Source organism: Lithobates pipiens, unplaced genomic scaffold (genome assembly GCF_037356315.1).
Source record: "Lithobates pipiens isolate NorthernLeopardFrog02 unplaced genomic scaffold, aLitPip1_a1.2 Scaffold_8, whole genome shotgun sequence".
NCBI lineage: Eukaryota > Metazoa > Chordata > Amphibia > Anura > Ranidae > Lithobates > Lithobates pipiens.
The window spans coordinates 347,628,438-347,649,843 of record NW_027507903.1 but is presented as its reverse complement, the minus strand read 5'-3'; the positions used below and the strand labels follow the sequence as shown (position 1 = coordinate 347,649,843).

The 21,406-nt window shown below is 44.6% G+C and overlaps 1 protein-coding gene across 3 annotated transcripts in view; it reads left to right on the top strand.

Moving 5' to 3' along the window:
* P4HA2 (prolyl 4-hydroxylase subunit alpha 2) overlaps positions 1–3,994 on the top strand; it is a 190,094-nt gene extending 186,100 nt beyond the window's left edge. For all 3 annotated transcript variants that reach the window (XM_077473270.1, XM_077473271.1, XM_077473272.1), the window contains one exon: positions 2,511–3,994. In XM_077473270.1, the coding sequence (XP_077329396.1) occupies positions 2,511–2,581 (71 nt within the window). In that variant the 3' untranslated portion in view covers positions 2,582–3,994. The remainder of the gene's footprint in view (positions 1–2,510) is intronic.
* The last annotated feature ends 17,412 nt before the right edge of the window (positions 3,995–21,406 follow it).

Sequence of the window (21,406 nt, the reverse complement as noted above, 5' to 3'; positions counted from 1 at the left end):
GCAGGACATCTAATTACAAGCCTCCCTCCTTATAAATGATTGACCAAGGATGTCATCTCTGTAGTGCTTCACTTCTGACCAAAACCTCCAGTCTCTTATGGATGACGCCCAATGAGCTGAAAATTAATCTTACTAGATGGACTTTTTTTTAAAGTGCTCCAGATTAATGTAATTACAACCGGTGCATAAACCTGTTGCCTGCCTTGACATTTGTCATGCAGAGGTATATTGGATTTTTTAAAGAGTGTCACTTTTTTTTACAGTGATGTCCTGAGAGCGCAAACTAGCCTTTATAAATAGGCCCATATGATTTGGATGCAGCCGCTGTTTAAGTGAAAATTTTCCAGCAAGCTTCTTGACAACAGTCAAACGTTTGAGTCTTGTTGAATAGCGCACCCCACTGAGCAAATTTTGGTCAATTCAGTTTCCTTAGCAACCGGACAAAATTCGCACAGTGTATAGTCAGCTTTAAATTTAAAGGATAAGTTCACCTTTGGGGACATATTACATGTTCCACCCATTTTTAGGTTGGAACATGTAGCATGTTCCTGTCCCTGCATGCTCTCCCCAATCGTCCTTCTAATTGTGACAGCGGGCTGGGGATCTTCTCTCTTCGCCTGCTGTCACACTTTGAAAAGACCACGGCCATGTTGGGCTCTGCCCACATGGCTGTCTCATTCACTCAGAGTTCTGTGAATGAATGAACTACAAGTAACAGCCTTTGCGCTTGAGGGCTTGTAGTTCTCCATGAACTACCAAGGCGTTCATGAGTGCTCTAGGTAGTTCATTGATGCTTTCTGTCATTTAGTAACCGCTGGTCTGTATGAGTTACGAACAGACAGATTGCATAGACAGTCTGCTGGAACCTGAGATTTCTTGAGATGTGCGATGCTTTACAGGCTCCTAAAAACAAAAACAAAAAACAAAAAAAATGCACTTTTTTTTTTTACCTGCAAAGTATGTGCATTTTTAGAAAGGTGAACTTATCCTTTAAAGAGCTCTAGCATGACTTTGTTGTCCCAAAGTGCTGAAAGCAAGGTAAACCTTTAGATACACTATTGATGTACATAAACTGTTACCTGTAAAGGATTTGTAGATGGTTTAGCAATTAGCATGAGGTAAAATTGCTAGAAGATGTGGATATGCATAGGTTTTTGGGAAGATGGCACAGGAACACTAAGCATAGTAGCATGTTGGCCTCCCCTTACTACCAACGATAGTCTGATTCCTGAGGATTTAGAAGACAGTCTTCCACATTTCAATCTGTCAAGCTTGTATAATAGTCCAGGTATATTGCAGATGAATTCCAGTTATGGTAAATGTTTACATACAGTATGTATATATACACCATACCTTACTGATGCCCCTGTAAGCAGGAAAATCACTAAAGTAGACATTGCTACTCCAGTGATCTCAATTTGCCTCCGGGTCCCGTGCCATGCAGCTGGCCTGAAGCATTCTGAACACAGGAAGTCGGTCTCTCCGCATGTGTGGCAATCAGAGAATGCTGGGAAAAAACACTCAACCTAGCAAGAAGTGGATATAGAAAAATGGGACTTAATTGTACCTCATGGAGAATAGAACCATATAAAAGTCCAACAACTATTACAAAAAAATTGAATATATGTAGTTCACATATAAATAACAATCATCACTTGGTATGTGTTAAAAAAAAACACAGGTTTTATATATATATATATATATATATATATATATATATATATATATATATATATATATAATCTTTATCTCATTCCACAGGTACTGTACCCACTTTTTCAGGATCTGCACCATGGGAGGTGTGTATGATAATTCAGTTGCGGAAATGAATACAATCTGGAGATAATTGTATGCATCAATATATGAACAAATACCTTAATACAACATAATAGATAGACTATACATCAGGGTAAAGACAAAAAACACCACAATAAGAAACAAACTTTCCTCATTCAAGTGTGAAGGAGAAAAAAAATCTTAACAAAACCCACATACCCACCCTTCGTTGCCCTGAAATAGTTTCTGTATGAAAGTTAAGTAGTTAATGTCTTCCTACCCATCAGCCAAACCTCTGTATCTGTGATTATAGGGTTGTTTTCTTATGGTCTGTCTCCTCTCTACCCCACTCCTCCCCCCCCCCCCCAACCCACAGACCTAGGACGGAGGAGACTATTTCAGAGCAACTAGGGGTGGGTATATGGAGATAACAAGTATGTGGAAAAAACTGGAAGCATGTGGAGGTCGCTGAAGTAGCGGTGTCCACTTTAGTAATTTCCAGATTGCAGGGGTATCGGCCACATATGGTATATGCATAGTTACATTAGTCCAAACTCGACCAATGTAGCTATGTAAAAATATACCATACCTGGAATTCATCTTTAAGAAGTACCGTAAAATGTACTATAGATGTAATGTAGGTATGAGCGGGCAAAGTCATGAATTTTGATAAATGTATTATGTTCTGTATTGATGATTGTTTTTCATATTGTCATTTTGTTTCTTCCTTTCAGTTTCAAATAAATGGTTCCATGAAAGAGGACAAGAGTTCCTAAGGCCTTGCGGATTAACAGAAGTTGACTGACATGCAGTCATCGTGCTGTTGCAATTTTTTTTAATGTGCTTTTTCTTTTCTTTTTTCTTTTGTTTAACTATTGGCTTTAATTCACTCCTGGTATCCAGTGTGGTGAAACTTAGAACATTTTTCAAACCAAAAAATTATTTGAAATTACATCTGTGGACATTAGCCAAAGACAATATGTAAGGTAATAAAACAGAACAGTAGATTAAGTAAAATTAAATAAAATGATGTGTGCAATACACCCTAATCTCTACATTATGAAGAATTATTAGCAGCAAACTGAAAACAAATGGTAATTCTTTCATTGTTGTCCAGGGTGTGGCCTACTAGATTTCAAGGGTAACAAGTGCCACCATGCTCTACTAACTACTAGGCAACAGCCCATGGGGGAGTTGGCACATGGAGGAGTTGCAGCTTTTCTGCTATTACAGGGTCACGGTTTGTATATATCTGGTCAATGTGATGTCCCAATTATTTTTCCTTCTATTGCTGCTTTATTTTCTTATGGTGAGCAGGGGTTAGATTATGGTGCTAATGATTTTAGGTTTACAGTATTTTATTTGTTTTTTTACATAATACATTTTACCATTTGATTCTGATCTAAAGGCAGGCAGAGACTTTATACTGTTACATTTATGGTTCAGTATTCTAAGAAGGCGAATTGAGATTAAAAACAAGATACCCAGGTGTAAATACATCTAGTACATACAGTATAATTTTCCACAAACTCTTGGTGCAACCCGTGAAAGTTTGCTGGTGTGATTCGTATCTGCATTTATATCAGATGTTCTGCACTTTTTCCCCCAACTGCTTTCATGTAATAGCAACCTACTCATAAAAAGGAAGACCTTAAATGGGGGTTTTCATTCACTGTGTAGTAGCCAGCAAAGACCTCACCTTTCATCTTTTCAGTGTGATCTCTGAGAGCATTTTGCACACTTGTTTAAAGATTATGCCACCGCCCTAAAAAACACAACAAAAAAACACCACAATAAAGCCATGCAATGAGGTTTCGCTTCTGCCCAAAGATGCTGAGGAATAAAAAGGGTCAGGTGCCAGGTAAAAGCAGAAACAGTGTGCGCAATTAATTGCCCCCTTCCCAAAATGCTAGCCACTGTGTCCACTTTGAATGTGCCGATATGCTGCCAAACAGATGAATGGGGAGATGCCCTTTCCTACTATTGCTTCCCACTAGTTTTGTGACCGTAGAAAATTCAGTTATTGTATGTTGTAGCAGTAATTTTTATTGCCTCAAAAAGAACCCCTCTTGCTTTGATAATAATGAAGCTGCATACTAATTCTAACATTATGGATGTACACGTTTTTTTGTACATCTCATTGTCAATAATTTGTTCTGTAGAGCTGCACATTTCTATTTTGTGATTAAAAATAATAAAATCTTACAAACACTGATAATCTTGATACTTGTATTGTCAATTCTTACAACTACCACATTTGCACGTATAGTCGCATGGATCATGAAGGATAGTACTTGAACAACATTTCACTTTAATATGTTTTAGTGAATATCAATGACATTGGAAATGTCCGAAAAATAATTGGACATTGTCACAGTGATTTTACACTTTCTTCATGGCATTTCCAACGACATGGTTTGCCTACATTTTCTCTTTGCTGATGGATTTTCAAAGTGGTGCACTGCAGGTGGTGGGGATGAACATTTTTTTTTTCCATATAGTCAGTTAATGCAACTTCTTTCTTAAACTTCTTTAAGTTAACTTAAACTATCTAAAGCCAGAACCTTTCTTTTATTTAAGGGTAGTGAAGGGTTGGAACCTCCTTTTTAGATTTTTATTACTGTCCAAATGTTGTGTTGATCTCTGGCTTCACAACCATTTCTGGTACTCACAAGGTAGTGGCATATGCCAATGACCTGTTCTTTTTAGTTTTTTTGGTCCTGGTACTCCTCACAATTCTTGGGTGGCCTTAGAACAGGAATAGAAGGGAATTCTGTGAATAGGCTTACTTGTTCCAGTGTGTCTATTGAGGGATTTCATTCGCTTTAGTTATATTTCCACTCCATTTCCCATTGTGTCTACAGGACAGCAAGTAAAATGAAAAACACCCAAAATGGGACACAGGTGGCAAAAAGAAAACCTGAAAGGGGCTTTAATATTGATCTACTTAATCTACAGTGGGGGAATAGTGCCTGGCTTTAGATACAATTTAATTAAAAGTGATAGTAAGGATAAACTGTATTATCTATTCTATGTAGATATTAGGACTTCTAAAGCAGTTCAAAGGCCATAATTCAGACCTATTACTTGTAAAATATGAAAACTGTTGCAACAGTTACAAAGCTAGACTGACATGGATTACTATAACTGAAACAGACACCAGCTTTAACTAAAGGACACAGAGTTGCAAAACCTGTAAGGTACAGACGATGACAGACTGTCAAGAAGATACAAACGTGACTGACACACTGCATCCAATACTTGCTGGGAATCTATGGGCATGAGGATAGACTTATCCCAGTCCATTACCAAACCTGAAAGGGATCCAAAAGCTTTAATAATGTACATGAGAGATGGCAATGTGCCCCTACTGTTCCCTAGTATAGCAAAACATCATCCACGTATAGGGATATTTTGTCTTCTCGCTCACCCCTTCGAAACCCGGAAATGCAGCCTGTGTGCCAAATGGCTGCTGCAAGTGACTCAATTACCAGGGCAAAGAGGAGAGGGGCACCTTTGACGCGTTCCTCTATGCAAGTAGAATACATCAGAGTAAGATCCATTGATCTGCAGTCACCTTTGGGGCAGATTATAGTTGTTTAACCCAGCTTATAAAGCGTTTACCTAAGCCAAAAAGATTTAATACTTCCCAAAGGTAGGACCATTACATGCGATTAACCACTTTAGCTGGGTTCAAAGAGAGTATGGCCCTATCTCCTATATTGTCTGATGGGAGTTGTTGGTTAAGATACAATCTACGGATAATAATTGCCGTTTGCTCTGTTGGGAATAAACCCAAAATGATCCAGATAGACTAAACCCTGCATAATCTTACTGAAGCTATTTGCAAGCACCTTTACCAGAATTTTTACTTTCGAGTTTAAAAGTGAAATTGGGGGATGCGTGGCTGAGACCGGCATGTGAGAGGACGTGCATCACGGAGCTCCCGCACTGATCCTGCAATGATCCTCTTCCCAGCTGGCTAAAACAACCGAAATCGGGCTGAACTTATTGCAGGGGTCCCCACTGATGTGCCTGGAGTCACCGCCGAGGTGTGTGGAGATCATGATGACCCAAAAACACGTGGAGGCCGGGACGCCAGATTCCCAACATGGCACTGCAGCACCTCTCTCACAGCGTGCACGAGGCTCGGAGAAGCATAAAGATGCCGGTAAGGCTCCTAAGACCCCTAAAAGTACAGTGAAAGATCCCCCAAGGGACATGCTATACTATGCCCAGAAAATAGTGCCCCAGATGGCCCAGGGGAGTGGGGAGGACATGTCTGCCACCCCTGCGGTGTTTCACACTCAGCAGGAGGAGGGGAGCCACTCACAGGGCTCTGTAGCATCCCCCAGCCAGAGCCTTCCTGACATGGAGGATGAGGGAGAGGAAGCAGTTCAGCCCTCCCTAGCAGACATACTAAGGGCAGTACAGAGATGCACAGCTTCAGTTCATACTCTACAGGATCAGTTTGGTGGTCTGAAGGAAGAACTGGGGTTTATCAGGCATGATCTACAGAAAACGAGGGAGTGCACTACTGCTGCGGAAGGCCGCATCAGTGATATAGAGGACAAGCTGACACCCCTGCTGAGAGATACGCAAATTACAGCCAGGATTGCTAGAGCAAATGAACTTAAATCTGACGAAATTGAAAACCGCCTGAGACGGAACAATATCCGTATTGTGGGGCTCCCAGAGAAGACGGAGGGTAGGGACCCCACAGACTTTGTTGAACAATGGCTATTGGAGGTGTTTGGGAAAGATGTGTTCACCCCATTGTACTCGGTAGAATGCGCGCACAGAGTACCGCCCAGACCCCTTCCACCAGGGCACCCGCCCCGCACTATGATAGTCAGGTTACTTAACTGTAAGGATAAAGAAATAGTGCTGCGCCAGGCAAGAGAGCGACGCAATGTCCAATATAATGGGGCACGCATCTCATTCTATCCTGACTACACAGCGGAGATACAGAAGCACAGAGCAAGATTCACTGATGTTAAAAAACGATTGCAAAGGCTTAGGGCGATGTATGCCATGCTGTTCCCGGCGAAACTGCGAATTACGGCGAGGGGCCAGTCCCACTTTTTTGAGGCGGCTGCCAAGGCGTCCGCGTGGTTGGATGCCAATGAACACATTATCAGACAAGCGGGAAGAAAAGCAGCAGAAGGAGACTGACCAGACCTCCATATAAGCACGACAGCATAGCGGATATCATTACACCATTGGGCTGGGAAGCCATTACCTACTGTTATTCCACAAGCGATGCGAGCAAGTGAAGTTAATTTGAATACAGTTAAGTAGCACTTTGGATTGGAACATTTTGTAGTTTAACCAAAGAGACAGTTGGAGTTTTGGGTATGTTCAACCCACGTTTTTTTGTATACTTTTTACCTCGGTTTTTCCCCATTCAACTGAATGTCACCTACCTCCTCTCCTGTCGGCCGGAGAGACCATTCTCACTCCTTGGAGAGTGTTACTCTCTATGCACTCACGGGGAATGGGAGATTTTTTGCTTTGCAGTTATGACTCTTATTTTTTTGATATGTTATTGTCGCAGCTTCAGCTCGAGCAGGAACCGGCAGGCGTACAGGAGGAACTGTGTTATATGCTGTTTCACCTTTCATGCCAAAACGGACTCCTTTACTTGGAACTCCGGTATTACAATTTTGTCACACTTGGCGCCCCACACACATGCACACCCTAAAGCGCCTAGGGTACACACGATGCCTTACCCTATCATGTATATGAGTGAATATCTTAATGAATACTGTATCTTTGCTGTCTTGGAACATTAGAGGCATTCAGAATCCTCTAAAACGCTCCATGGTAACCACCATCCTTAAGAAATACTCCCCTGCCATTTATGCACTGCAGGAGACTCAATTAGTGCCGGAGACCATCTCCTGCCTGGGATTTTCCTGGGTGGGTAGTGCATTCCATTCCACTCACACCTCTTATTCCAGGGGGGTGAGTGTGCTGGTGCATCTGGCCATAGACTTCCAACTCTTGGACAAATTGATAGATGCTGAGGGACGATATGTGATACTACTGTGTAAAATTTACCAATTGCATTGTATAATTGCTGCTATATATGTGCCACCTCCTTTCACGACAGAGGTAATGAGGGTCCTGTTGACGTATCAATTGGGCCACTCGGATGTACCCTTTATTATTGTGGGAGACTTCAACTGCTACATGGATCCAGTCATGGATAAGCATCCGCCTCCGGCGGCTTCCAGCACGTGGGCTCAAACGGCATTGCGGAAGTTTACAGAGGAATTTGGATGGGCTGATCCGTGGCGCAATCGTAACCCACTGCAGAAACAATTTTCTCGTTTCTCGAAAACCCACCTCTCTCTGTCGAGAATTGATCTGTGTCTCTGCTCATCTCAAGCGACGCATTTCTTGGAGGACATTAAATATCTGGTGAGGGGTATATCGGATCATTCGCCCCTATTGGTTTCCTTGATTGCCAAGCCGGCTACGAATTTGCCGAGGGCACCATGGAAACTCAATGCGTTTTGGCTTAATCTATTTCCTTCTCATGAAAGGGTGTTGGCTGAGATATCTGAGTTTTGGAGACGACATGAGGACCACCCTGATTTAAGGCTTGCATGGGAGACGTTTAAAGCGTTTCTCAGGGTACTCATGATCGATGAGGTGGAGGAAATTAAATCCAAATCACATGTTATCAGGGAGCAGACAGAACGACTGGTAAGCCGACTAGAGGCTGATTACATTGCCGACCCCTCTGATGCGGTTAGGGTGGCGTGGCTTGCCGCGCAGGAGGCAGTTACCCGGATTTCCAGGGAGACAGCTGATAGGAAAATATTTTTTAACAAGCAGGCCTTCTATGAGGAGGGAGAGCAAACGGGCCGTCTTTTGGCCAAAATCGTTAAGGTTTCCCGGATGTCTCCGTCTATTGGAGCGTTGCGCACTGAGGGGGGGAGGTTGGTAAACACCCAAACTCAGGTTATGACAGAACTGGTGAGGTTTTACTCTGATTTGTACAAATCCAGGGCAACTTATTCGACTACTGACCTAAGGGATTACCTGCAGGGAATTGAACTGCCTAAACTCTGACTCTCACAGAGCACTGCTGGACTCTCCAATTAGTCTGGAGGAACTGCAAGGGGCTCTTAGCCTCTTCCCAAACTCAAAGGCCCCAGGGGATGACGGCCTCCCAATGGAGGTCTATAAACAATATGGGGAGGCAATTCTGCCTCGCCTGTTGAGGGTTCTTAACCACGCAAAGGAATGCCAGAGCCTGCCTGACTCCATGACCAGGGCTAATATTGTTCTCCTCCTAAAACCAGGTAAAGACCCCTTAGACCCAATGTCATATAGACCGATATCACTTTTACAGAGTGATATCAACCTCCTGGCCAAGGTTTTGGCCTTGAGACTGAATGGGGTTATCTCCTCCATTATCCACTCGGACCAGGCAGGTTTTATGCCCCAAAAGTCCACAGCCATTAATCTCCATAGGCTTTACCTAGTTTGGCTTCGATGAAGGGTTTCTGTCATGGGTGAAGCTTTTATACTGCTCGCCCCGGGCAACTATCAGAGAGGCGGGACACACTTCTGCCCCATTCACCCTGCATAGGGGCACTCGCAAAGGGTGCCCACTGTCGCCCCTCCTTTTTGCCGTCGCCATCGAACCCATGGCATCCTTGATTAAAGCAAATCAGAGGGTGCGAGGCATCCAGTATGGGAAATTTCAGGAAAAAATCATGCTATACGCAGATGATACCATGCTACTTCTGGGAGACACATCAGATTCCCTGAGGGGGGCTATGGAGACAATAGGAAAGTTTGGTGTTTATTCAGGACTGACTATAAACTGGACCAAATCCTCCCTGCTGCTGCTGGATGCCAATCCGGACAGTGGAGGTCGGATAATACATGGCGTGCCTGTGTCCACGGGTATGAAGTACCTGGGTATACAGGTCATGTCGGAACCTTCTTTTTTTTTTTTCCCTTAACCTAACCCCACTATTAAATAGAATTTGAAACAAAACTAAAATTTGGTCCCGTCTTAAGATGTCACTGGTCGGAAGAGTCAACTTGATAAAGATGATCTTTATGCCCCAACTTCTATATATTCTGCACAATACCCCTATGGTAATCCCTCTGAAGTTCTTTTGCATTATCTACTCAATTTTTAGAGCTTTCATTTGGTTAGATAAACCCCCAAGGATAAAACTAGAACAACTACAAAGGTCCAAGGAGGCAGGGGGCCTTGCTCTCCCTAATCCTTGGGCCTACTACTTGGCAGCACAGGCACAGCATATAGCCATGGCTATGCGGGGGGGGGGACCATATGCCTGGACCCAGTTAAGGCCCTGATGTGCCTGGCTTCCGGCCACGGTGATGTACCCTCAGGAATGGAGGCCTTAGCCTATGCAAAATCAAACAAACGAATGCCCACTTATGCTCTTATGCAGAAAATCTGGAATAAACTTAAACAACTACAGGGGGTGGAGGGCTTCACCGAGTACAGCCCAGTATGGGGGAATAGGTATTATGAGGAGCTACTATTGCTGGATTGTGGTGCTCGGTGGAGGAGACACGGGGTTACGTATTTGGGACAAATTTTTACAGCAGGGAGGCTGACTCCCTTCCCCGATTTGAGGGAGAGATTTCATCTACCACAGTCCATGCTTTTCTACTACCTACAACTGCAACATGCAGTGAAGGCGCAGGTGGGGGGGACCCCGTGGACTCTTTCACCGACCCCGATCTTCCGATCTATGGCTAACGTGACACAGTTTCAGGGCTTTATCTCTAGAACTTACTCTATGGTTCTAACTGCCTGCCTCGGGATTCCCGCAGACGGCACTAAATAAATGGAAGAGGGATTGTGGTACATTTGAGGATGAAGAATGGGAAGAGGCACTACAGGCAGTACAACATTGCTTGGTAAATGTGGCCCAGCGGCTATCTCAATTATATATTGTGCTCAGAGTACACTACACGCCTGACAGACTGTTTAGGATGGGGGTGCGACAGGACCCAGACTGCCCCAGGTGCGCGAGAGATCACAGGGATTTGATCCACCTGCTGTGGAGATGCCCCAAACTACACCTATTCTGGACAGGGGTACTGGACACTATTAACGGAGTGTTTCAGATTACCATACCCTCAGACCCGAAACCGTGCCTACTTGGGATCCTAGAAGATGTTTCCATGGGGAACAATAGTGGAGAGTCCGTGGCTAGGGCCTTGTTCCAAGCACGTAAGATGATTCTTTGGCATTGGAAGGCGTCCAAGCCTCCAACACTGGGGGAGTGGATTGCCCAAATGGGGGACACTATTAGGATGGAAAAGTACATCTTTCAACATAGAGGGCGACCGGAAAAATTTGAGAAACTCTGGGCACTTTGGTTAGATACTCCCGGCCTTTCACCGGTTGATCTGGTTATGGACAGAATGCTGAGATAAGAACAAGGGAAGGGAGATTTGAGTTGGGGGGGGCATTAACTGTTAGACACCCACTGTAATGTGATTCTGTAAGGGTGAATCAGGGTACAGCTAGGATATACGTTGCCAATATATGAGGAAGATGGGATGACGTGGCATGTGAAGTGGTGAAATAAATGTCTGAATATTCCCTTTGTAGAGGTGAACAAGTTTATATGCTGTGATAAACAATGTATGCTCGAGATGTAAGCTGCAAGTTGTACTTATATGTCCTATTGTTATTAAATAAACTTTCTCTGATTTAAAAAAAAAAAAGTGAAATTGGGCAATATGAATACGTATGGAGTCTGTCTTTTTTCCAAGGTTTCAATAGAGCTATAATGCTAGCCACATTCGTAGAGTCCAGTAATTGGTGGGATGTAAAAGCCTCGTTTAATACATTTCACAATGAAAAACAAGTGGGTGCTGTAAATATCCTATTCACTGCCCTGACCGGAAGTGACAGAAAGACGTTCGGAACTTCTCCCCACACGTTTTGTCATTCAAGACTTAATCTGGAGCACATTTTGTATTTTTTTGCGCTATAAACAAAAAATAGCGACAATTTTGAAAAAAAAACGCATTATTTTTTACTTTATGCTATAATAAATATCCCCACAAAAATATTTAAAAAACATTTTTTTTCCTCAGTTTAGGAAGATACTTATTCTTCCACATATTTTTGGTAATAAAAAAAATCGCAATAAGCGTTTTTATTTATTGGTTTGCGCAAAAGTTATAGCGTCTGCAAAATAGGGGATCGTTTTATGGAATTTTTATTGATACTTTTTTTTCTAGTAATGGCGGCGATCAGCGATTTTTGTCATGACTGCGACATTATGACAGACACATCAGACAATTTTGACACATTTTTGGGACCATTGGCATTAATACAGCGATCAATGCTAAAAAATTGCATTGATTACTGTAAAAATGTCACTGGCAGTGAAGGGGTTAACCACTAGGTGGCACTGTAGGGGTTAACTGTGTCCTAGGGAGTTATTCTAAATGCAGGGGGAGGGGCAGTGTGGGACACATCACTGATCAGCGCTCCCGATTACAGAGAGAGCTGATCAGTGATAGTGTCACTAGGCAGAATGGGGAGATGCTTGTTTACATTAGCATCTCCCCGTTCTTGGTCCTGGGATTTTTTTCATTTTTTTTTCTACAATTTTTAATCCTGTGACCTACAATCAACAGCTGGCTGGATGACAGGCTGGATAATATAGATCCTTGTAGTCCTCCCCAGCTTGGCCATCGAGCATGAGCAGACCCTAGCTACATGCTGGGTCAGCCACGACATGCCCCTTCTACTCCAGGGGCTGCCGGTGAGCTATATGCTCTGGGGCACACATATAACCGGGCTACTGCTGTCCATGTCACAGTGTGCCATGGTCAACAGCCACCCTGTACTACTCGGGTGATGGGTCTGTGGTGGAATGCGTCCAGCAATCCCGACAGGAAGGGTAAGTACGGCTCTCCCTGCCTCGGCAGGATAGAGCAGCTGGGCATTCTCTGGGAGGTCGACTAGGGGGTCTCCCACTGTCTTTCTTCTCTCCCGATCCCTCATTGCCTCCTCCCCCTGCTGGGGCCGCTCTGTGACTGGGCATGAGGTGCAGTGTATGTATCTAGGCCGGGGGGGGGGGCTCCGAGCTTTGGCAGGGCTGCACTGGCTGTTAGGGTCCCTTTTTGCTTTTCTGCACTGCGGGGTGCCTGAGTAAATTTACCTCAGGAGAGGCCACCGCGTGGGCCACAGCCATTTTGATGAGGCTGCGTCCATTTTCTTGTAGTCTTATGCAGTGTATGGGCTGTCAGCCATTTTCTAGAAGGTTCGGCGGCCATTTTCTTGGTGATTTTTTGTAGACTCAGGACGTTTTTTACCTCCTAGTGCTGGGCCTGTATACCTCAGAATAGCACAGTTTTCACTCTGAGCTGAGTGGTCAGCGGCAGCACAGAACTAGTCCTGCGGAGGGGCCCCTCAGAGGGTCTGTCAGCTAGGACAGTGGGATTTGTGTACCTTGCCTTAAGTCCCTAATTTGTGGCAAGCGAGTGCGTCAAAAGCTGGCGCTTTTTCCCCAGACATCCCTGCTATTGCAACCGGCCTACCTGCAAAAAATGTGGTGCCTATGGACGCTTTGCCCGCGGTCCTGAGGACCTTTGTTGTTAGGGTGGAAGCAGCGTGCGGGCACAGGGGGGTAAAAACTGCCCCCTGCCCCCCATCTTCTGAGACGAGCTCTGATTCAGACTCCGGTCCCATGGTGACTGATGGCCCCTGTTCTGACGTGTCAGAGGATGCGGACCAGGACTGTTCAGAAAGTGAGAATGACTCTGTGTTTGGGTTAGCACAGGAAAAAAACGCTAGTAGAAGCACTTTTCTCTGTGGTGCGGGATACCCTGAAGATGCAGGATGCAGCAGGAACCTCTGCTGAGACGGCGGTCCCTTTTGGGTCCCGCAAACCGGCCCGCGCGCCTAAGGTGTTTCCTTATTTGACTTATTTTGATAAGTTCATCTACAAGGAATGGCAAAGTCCGCAGCGGGCCTTTTCAGCCCCAAGAAGAATGGCGGTGCTTTTATCCCTTTTGAGGAGAGCCTACTGAAAAAATGGAAGTCTCTTCCGGTCGTTGACCCCCCAGTATCCAGGTTAAATAAAGTAACCACGATTCCAGTAGAAGGGACTCCTGCCTTCAAGGACCCTGCCGACAGGAGGGCCGAGGCAGTGACCCGGTCCAAGTTTACGTTAGTGGGGTCAGCGTTACAACCTGTGCTGGCCACGGCCTTGGTGTTGCAGATGCTTACTGAATGGGCAAAGTTGTTGCACCGTGAACTAGAGAAGCAACAGTCTCGCCCAGTCTGTGTAGAGCTGGCAGACCAGTTGGTGCATGGCCTTAAGTATGTCTGTGATGCGACCCTGGATACAGTCCCCCTGCTCTCTAGAGCCTCTGTATCAGCAGTGGTGCTATGGCGCCTGATTTGGCTGAAATGCTGGTCTGCGGACCAGGCATCTACAACATCACTGGCAGATTTTCCCTTCCAAGGTGAGAGTCTTTTTGGAAATTCTCCCTTCGCTGGATGACATTATAAAAAATGCTACCGGTGGGAAGAGCATGTTCCTCCCACAGTCCAGGAAGGCTAAGGAACCACGCCGTAGGCAAGGGCCCTCTTTTTCCACTCAGAAACGGGTCAGCAGGTAAGCGTTCCCAGTCTGACAAGGTGCCTTTAAGGACAAAGGCATCCCTGGTTTCACAAGCCAAACAAGTCTTCAAGCAAAAAAGTTACCGCATGAAGGTTTGCCCCTGCCCAACTCTTGGCTGGGGGGACACTTTCGAGAGTTTGCAGCTCGGTGGACCTCTCTACTGTCCTACCAATGGGTCTGCAAACTGGTTTCATTAGGATACAAGATAGTTTCTTTCTTGTCCACCAAACAGATTTTTTCCCTCCAACCTACCTCTGTTTCTGGCTCATCGGGAAGCCCTGTTCGGGGCAGTACAGGATCTGCTACTGTGCGGGGTGATAGTACCTGTACCGACGCTGGAAAGATTTCAGGGATTCTACTCCAATCTGTTTGTCCCCAAAAAGGAAGGGGTACGTCCAATCCTGGACTTGAAGGCCCTCAAGAGCTTTGTGAAAGTGCAAAGATTCAGGATGGAATCAGTTCACTCCGTGGTCGCTGCACTCCATCAGGGGGACTTCCTGGCGTCCCTGGATATCCAGGAAGCGTACTTACATGCCAAACAGGGCATCAGAAGTTTCTGCGATTTGCAGTCGGGGAAGAACGTGGGTTCACAATCATGAGTTACCTAGATGACCTCCTTCTGAGGGCAGCTTCCGCCTCAGAATTAAGGGAGGATGTAGCTATTCCCATGCAGACCCTCTGGGAGTTTGGTTGGATGCTGAACCTAAAGAAGTCAGTGTTACTACCGACTCAATGCCTAGAGTACCTGGGCTTACTGTTTGACTCCTCAGAAGCAAGAGTTTCTCCCTTCAGACAAGCTGAAGACTCTTCAAGGTTATTGGTGAACCGTAGGTGGTCGTCACTGGGCTTCTGCATGCGAGTTCTAGGCCTTTTTCGAAGCGAGTACCATAGGCTCAATTTCACACTTGAGTCCTACACAAGGAGATGTTGTCAAAATGGGACAAATCCCCGTTATCCCTGGATTGTCAACTTCGGATGAGCCAGCTAGTCTGGGATTCCCTTTTCTGGTGGCTGAGGTCTCCGAACCTTCGGTCCGGGAGATCGTTCCTTCCTCTCCATTGTTTGTTGTCAAGAAGTCCAATCACACACATTTTTTTTTTTTCATTTAAGCCCCATACACACTATCAGATTTTCTGCAGATTTTTGTCTTCAGATTTACCAAAACCATGTAGTGCAAGGGCCTGCCTGATTGCATACAAGTTGAAACTCCTAAGGTTTGACCTCATATTATATGGTTTTGGTAAATCTGAAGACAAAAATCAGCAGAAAATCTGATGGTGTGTATGGGGCTTTATACTTACCAGCTAGCCTGAAAAAAAAAACAACAGGTTTAATTGTGTACGTTTGCAAATATATGTAAAAGCTACTGTGCCTCGCCAAAGCTACTCTATATACTGTGGTCCTTACTCTACAGGTTTGAGGTTTTAAATTGGAGCTTAGGGCCGCTGCCACTAGGTGAACTAGGCAGCCGCCTAGGGCATAGCTGCTGGCTACCTATCCTGCATGTCTGACAGTAGTAGCCTTTTCAGGGCGCAAGGAGCTACCATGCAGTCCTGTGGAGGGGGCACTGGGAACTTGTCAGACGTTCGATCCAACAGGTGTTCTCCCTTGCTCTGTGGATCTCCTGCCATGTGCAGGGCCCGCTTCATGGCCCCTGCGGCTGAGCAACTTCCTGATCTCCTCTTCAGAATGAACAGCCGTAGTGGAAGACCTGCCCGAGCAGGATTCGCGATCATTGGGGAGCCAGTCTTCTGGAGTCTCAAGGTACTACATGATGGTCCTGCTGCCCGACTTTAACAGCATCCCATGATATCACTCCCTGACCGAGGGCACCCTGAACATCCACACTACCAGTCGCTCGTGGCCTCACATACAGCCCCGATGATACATATGCCATCCAGCATATGATGCCACCTACTGTCCCCCTGTCATCATCACTATCAGCCCCCTGTCGTCTGCATCCCCCCCCCCCATGTACCCACTGCCAGCTTCCTCCCACCCCACTCGCTGTCAGCTTCCTACCACCCCACCCCCTGTCATCTCCATCCTCATCATAATCCCCCTGTGCCTGGCATCCTCATCACCCCACCGCCTGTCATCCTCATCCCCCTGTACCCCACCCCCAGCTTCATATCACCTAAATTTACTGGTGCATGTCACCTATGATGCACACAGGGAAATTCTTTTTTTCCGGTGACAACACAGACACAAGGACATTTGTCCTTCCAGTGAAACCACCAATGCAGGCACTTTTTTCCTTTCCGTGACACCAAGGATGCAGGGACATTCTTTTTTCCAGTGACACCACAATGTAGGTGCATTTCTACCTAAGACCCTGCTCACCCATAGTGCAGTGACCTGCGTTTTAAAAGTTGTGAATTGTTTTCTTTTTGCGGGGAGTAGCAAGTAGCTGGTCTTGCCTAGGGTGCAAAATAGCTCCGCACAGGCCCTGGAGTCCAAACAGCAGTGGATAAATCCACTTCAGGAACTCCCAAGATATGGAATTTACAAACAAGTTGAAATTCCTATTTTCCCCTGCGTACATTACAGTGAAGCACTGAAACGGAGGAATAAATAATCTAAAGTAAAATGCATACGTTGACTTTGAGCTTTACCATCCCACTATGGTACATAAAATGCAATATCATTTTAATTAGCAGACTGCTGATTATTGTAGCACCTTCACTGTTGATAGTGTAGATTAATTGTAGGTACATTTATATGGCTTCCTTGTAGGAAGAGTCTGTGGCTCTGTTACCTCCCCATCATCTTTAACTCTGGATAGTTCTAGACCTTAGTGGTTGGAGGGACAGAAGCTGCACTGTGGCCCAGTAAGTGGAGAAACAACCCATAAATACTCTGGTAGTCGAGTCCAGGGTCCAGACATCTCAAAGAGACCCCTCTGCTGGGAGAGAAGTGGGAGGCCTCAAACCTTCACTCTGCCCAGTCTCAGCTAGGCTTAACTACAGACATCAAGCAAAACCAAAATCAGCTTGTGCAGCAAAGAGGCCAGTGTAGCATCTTTCTGGATTCTAGGAGCTACTTAAAGGGACTGAATGAGTACATAGCAGCCATCACACCCAAAGCTACAGAGAGGACGGTAAGGTGCAATACCTCACATGTGTGGGACCAGGGGGACAGCTTTAGTGCCAGTGCAAGACAGCCAGGAACACCCCGATACCTCTATCTTGAGTCAAGAGTGGCCAGGCGCCATGCAATACAGCCAGGTGTGTCTGCAACTTTAACTTTTGCCCATTATTTCAGCTGCACCATCACTCCCACTGGTGTGCAGCTCAGTTTGGAGTTAGTTCATAGCAGCCAAATATGTTAACAAGTCATAAACTGTTTAAACTTTAAAGTGTTTCAGTTCTGGACATCTCAGGTATCCCTAATCCCCATCCAAGTTCATCGTTCTACAATAAACCTTAAAATCAAATCCCCTAAACTGATTATTGATCTGTTGGAGAGAGTGGGGAATATTCCTAATGCTTAGGCATAGTCCCCTCCACCCCAAAGCACCCATACCCCCACATGTTGAGGGCATGCGGCCTGGTATGGTTCAGGAAGGGGGGCACTCGCTCGTCCCCTCCAATTTCCTGACCTGCCAGGCGGCATGCTTGGATAAGGGTCTGGTGTGGATTTTGGGGGTGGCCCTATGCAGTTTTTTTTTTCAGATTTTGGCATGGGGGTCCCCTCCTAATCCATACTACAAATTTTTGGCTCCCTGCTTGGCAACCAGCTATATACAGTGGTAAAATAAGAACCACAAAACACATCAAAAGTCACATCACAAATGCACCACTTGCGTTTCTGGTGCAGCTCCATTGAAATATATTAGCTGCAAATTGCGGGGGAAAAAAATTGCCCACAAAACGCATAGATGTGAACTAGTACCATAGGAAACCATGTTAAAGGGACTGTAGTGCCTTTCTGCAAACTGCAAAACACACTTAAAACGCATAGTTGTGAATATCGAGTGAATGAATGACAGGAAGATCAATGAACTACCTAGAGTGCTCAACAGCACCCTGGTAGTTCATTGAAAACTACAAGCCGACAGCCACAAAGGTTGGCGGTACTTCTCGTTTTCACACTCACAGAACACTATAAATGAATGACGTGGTTGGGATTAGATTGTGACAACCAGCGGGGGGAGAAGATCCATAACGCATACAAATGTATCCAAATTTACTACCAAATTAAATCCCTGTCTGCTCTCCCCCGGTGACTCCGTTAACTTGTCCCCATCTCTGTAACTATAAGCTGGATACACACCATACAACTTTTGTTGTTAGATTTCCTTTAAATTTACCTTCAGTCATATAGTGCAAGGACCTGCCTGATTGCATACAAATTAAGTGTTTGACCTCATATTATATGGTTTTGGTAAATCTAAAGAAAGTTGTATAGTGCGTATCCAGCTTTAAAAAGTCAACACGTAATAGAACCTATTAAAATTAACAAATTTCAAATTAAAATGCTATTTATAGTGATGTTTTTTTCCAAGAGTTACAGTACAGATGTTCCATTATATCAAATATTAGACCGCATTTGCATAGGCATGACTTTCTGTGTATCTGTGGGAGTTATTTTTTATTTTTTCCCCTAGCATTGAACTGGCTTTACGTGTGAGCCAACACCTTTACCATACTGTCAACATTCTAAGAAATATGATGTAGAAGTTTTATGGGAAGTGTTCCTGTGGTCAGTGGGGCATTCTAACCAATATACAAGTGAGAAAATGTACCAGAAAATAAATAATTTTCGAAAGACTGTAGAAAGCTATTTTTGTTTTTTTTGTTTTTAAAGATATATTTAACCTAATAAGGAATTCTGTTTTATGGTGTGTGTAAAAAAAAAAAAAAAAAAATGTGGAAAGACAGAGGGGTTTACCAAGGCCGGAGTAGTTGTGCAGGCCAACCAGTCGGCTTCTATCTTTAATTTTCAAAGCTTTACTGAACAAGTTAGAATGTTAATATGAAAAGTTTCTCCATATTTTCTCTGATAATCTCATTCACGCCAATAAGATTTGTCATGTAATTTGAGAGTTCAAAATCGCATGACAAATTGCACCTGATTTTTGTCTTTGGAACCGTTCAAATCATTCTCAGCAACTTTGAAAAGAAACTACGTTTCTGCAATTTCATTATGATGTACATTGACGTCTGTTGAATGAAGTTCCAAGCCGCAATGAAATTGCTGATCCAACTTGCACTGATCTGCGTCTTTTGAAATGACACCAAAGTAGCACAGTTTTAAAACCGCACCGGTGTGAACCAGGGCTTAGTTTTAGGGAATTCTGTATGTTACATTTGAGGATGGTAACGTGGTGCACTGGGCTTGGTAATGAAGGATAACCATAGACTTGTATATGCCTGTCCATCAACGACTTTTGCTTCTGGCACCTGCAGCAATCATCTTCCTGTTTTGATTGGTATGTGCAGCAACTATACAGCAAGACATTTATCTAGAAAAAAAAAGCAAAAGATTGGTCACAATGACATTTTACTATGGGGGTTATTTACTAAAGGCAAATCCACTTTGCACTACAGTGACTGCCCTTCCAAGTGCACTTTCAGAGCAATTTCAAGTGCACTTTGCACTTGTAGTGCAAAGTGGATTTGCCTTTTGTAAATAACTGCCTATATATTTTAATGCAACAGCGATCACTTTCAATGTACTGTAGCACTCAATGCCATGGGGGTTATTTACTAACGGCAAATCTAGTTTGCGCTACACATCAGTTGCAGGCTAAAGGCAGTCTTTCTGGGAACTCTGCAATCCTCCTAGCAGAGTGCTGTCCTGTGTTGCAAGAGAAGTGCTAGCAGACATGGGGGGGTTATTTATGAAAGGTAAATCCTCTTTGCACTGCAAGTGCAAAGTGCACTTGAAATTGCAATGAAAGTGCACTTGGAAGTAAAGTCGCTGTAGATCTGGGGCATGCAAGGAAAATAAAAAACAGCATTTTAGCTTGCACATGATTGGATAATAAAATCAGCAGAGCTTCCCTCATTTCAGATCTACCCCTTAGATTTAGTGACTGCCCTTCCAAGTGCAAAGTGGATTTGCCTTTAGTAAATAAACCCCCATTGCCTCTATTTCTTGCTTTTTAATGGGCTGTGCGTATGGCCAGCTTATATTTTTTTGCTGTATCTAGTACTGTAAAGGTATATAATCCTGACACTATGCTAATAATCATAGGTACAGTGTGTGGAACACTACAAATGTACAGATTTAATGCAAGTAAAAAAGACTGCTAAATAGTTCATTACAGTACTGCTGGTTTAACCTCCCGCTTCTTCCACCCCTGCTGTAATAATCACAGACACAGTTCAGCGATTGAAACAGAAACTTTTATTCTTGATGCCGCGGTCCATATTGTGTGTCTGGTTAGCAGGTGATGCGGGACAGTATAAGTTGCCTCTCTTGTTGAGTTGCACGAGTAGAAAGAACCCTTTCCCTTAACGAACTGGCTCATGTCCCTCTGAATGACATGTGGTACTTCTGAAATGCTGAAAGTCCCAGGCCTCACCTGCCTTCTCACCTCCTGCCATTTCTTCCCACGCCAGCTCAGGAAAGTCCAGGCGACGCCGGGCTACTCAGTCCTGTTAGTAGATACTTCTTGCTTCTCGAATGATGAAACCTTCCAGCTCTGGAGCATCTGAACCTCCAGGCTATCCGGCGAAGTTCCGTGGCTTTCCAGCACTGGGGTCTAGGCACCCTCAGGCCTTCCGGCCCTGCTCCTGTGTGGCACATCTTGTACCCTTTCTGGATTGAATCTCGTCTCATCTTCCCCAGGGAACATGTGACCTCAGTGTATATGTATGAACCCGTCCCTGCCCAAACAAATTAACGATTGGACTAGGGCCATACACACTGCCTGTCCTTAAATCCCTGCACCCACATCCATTCCAGAACATTCCTCTGAAGAGGCAAGGGAGGGTTTTTCCAGGGTGATGAACAGGTGGTCACAC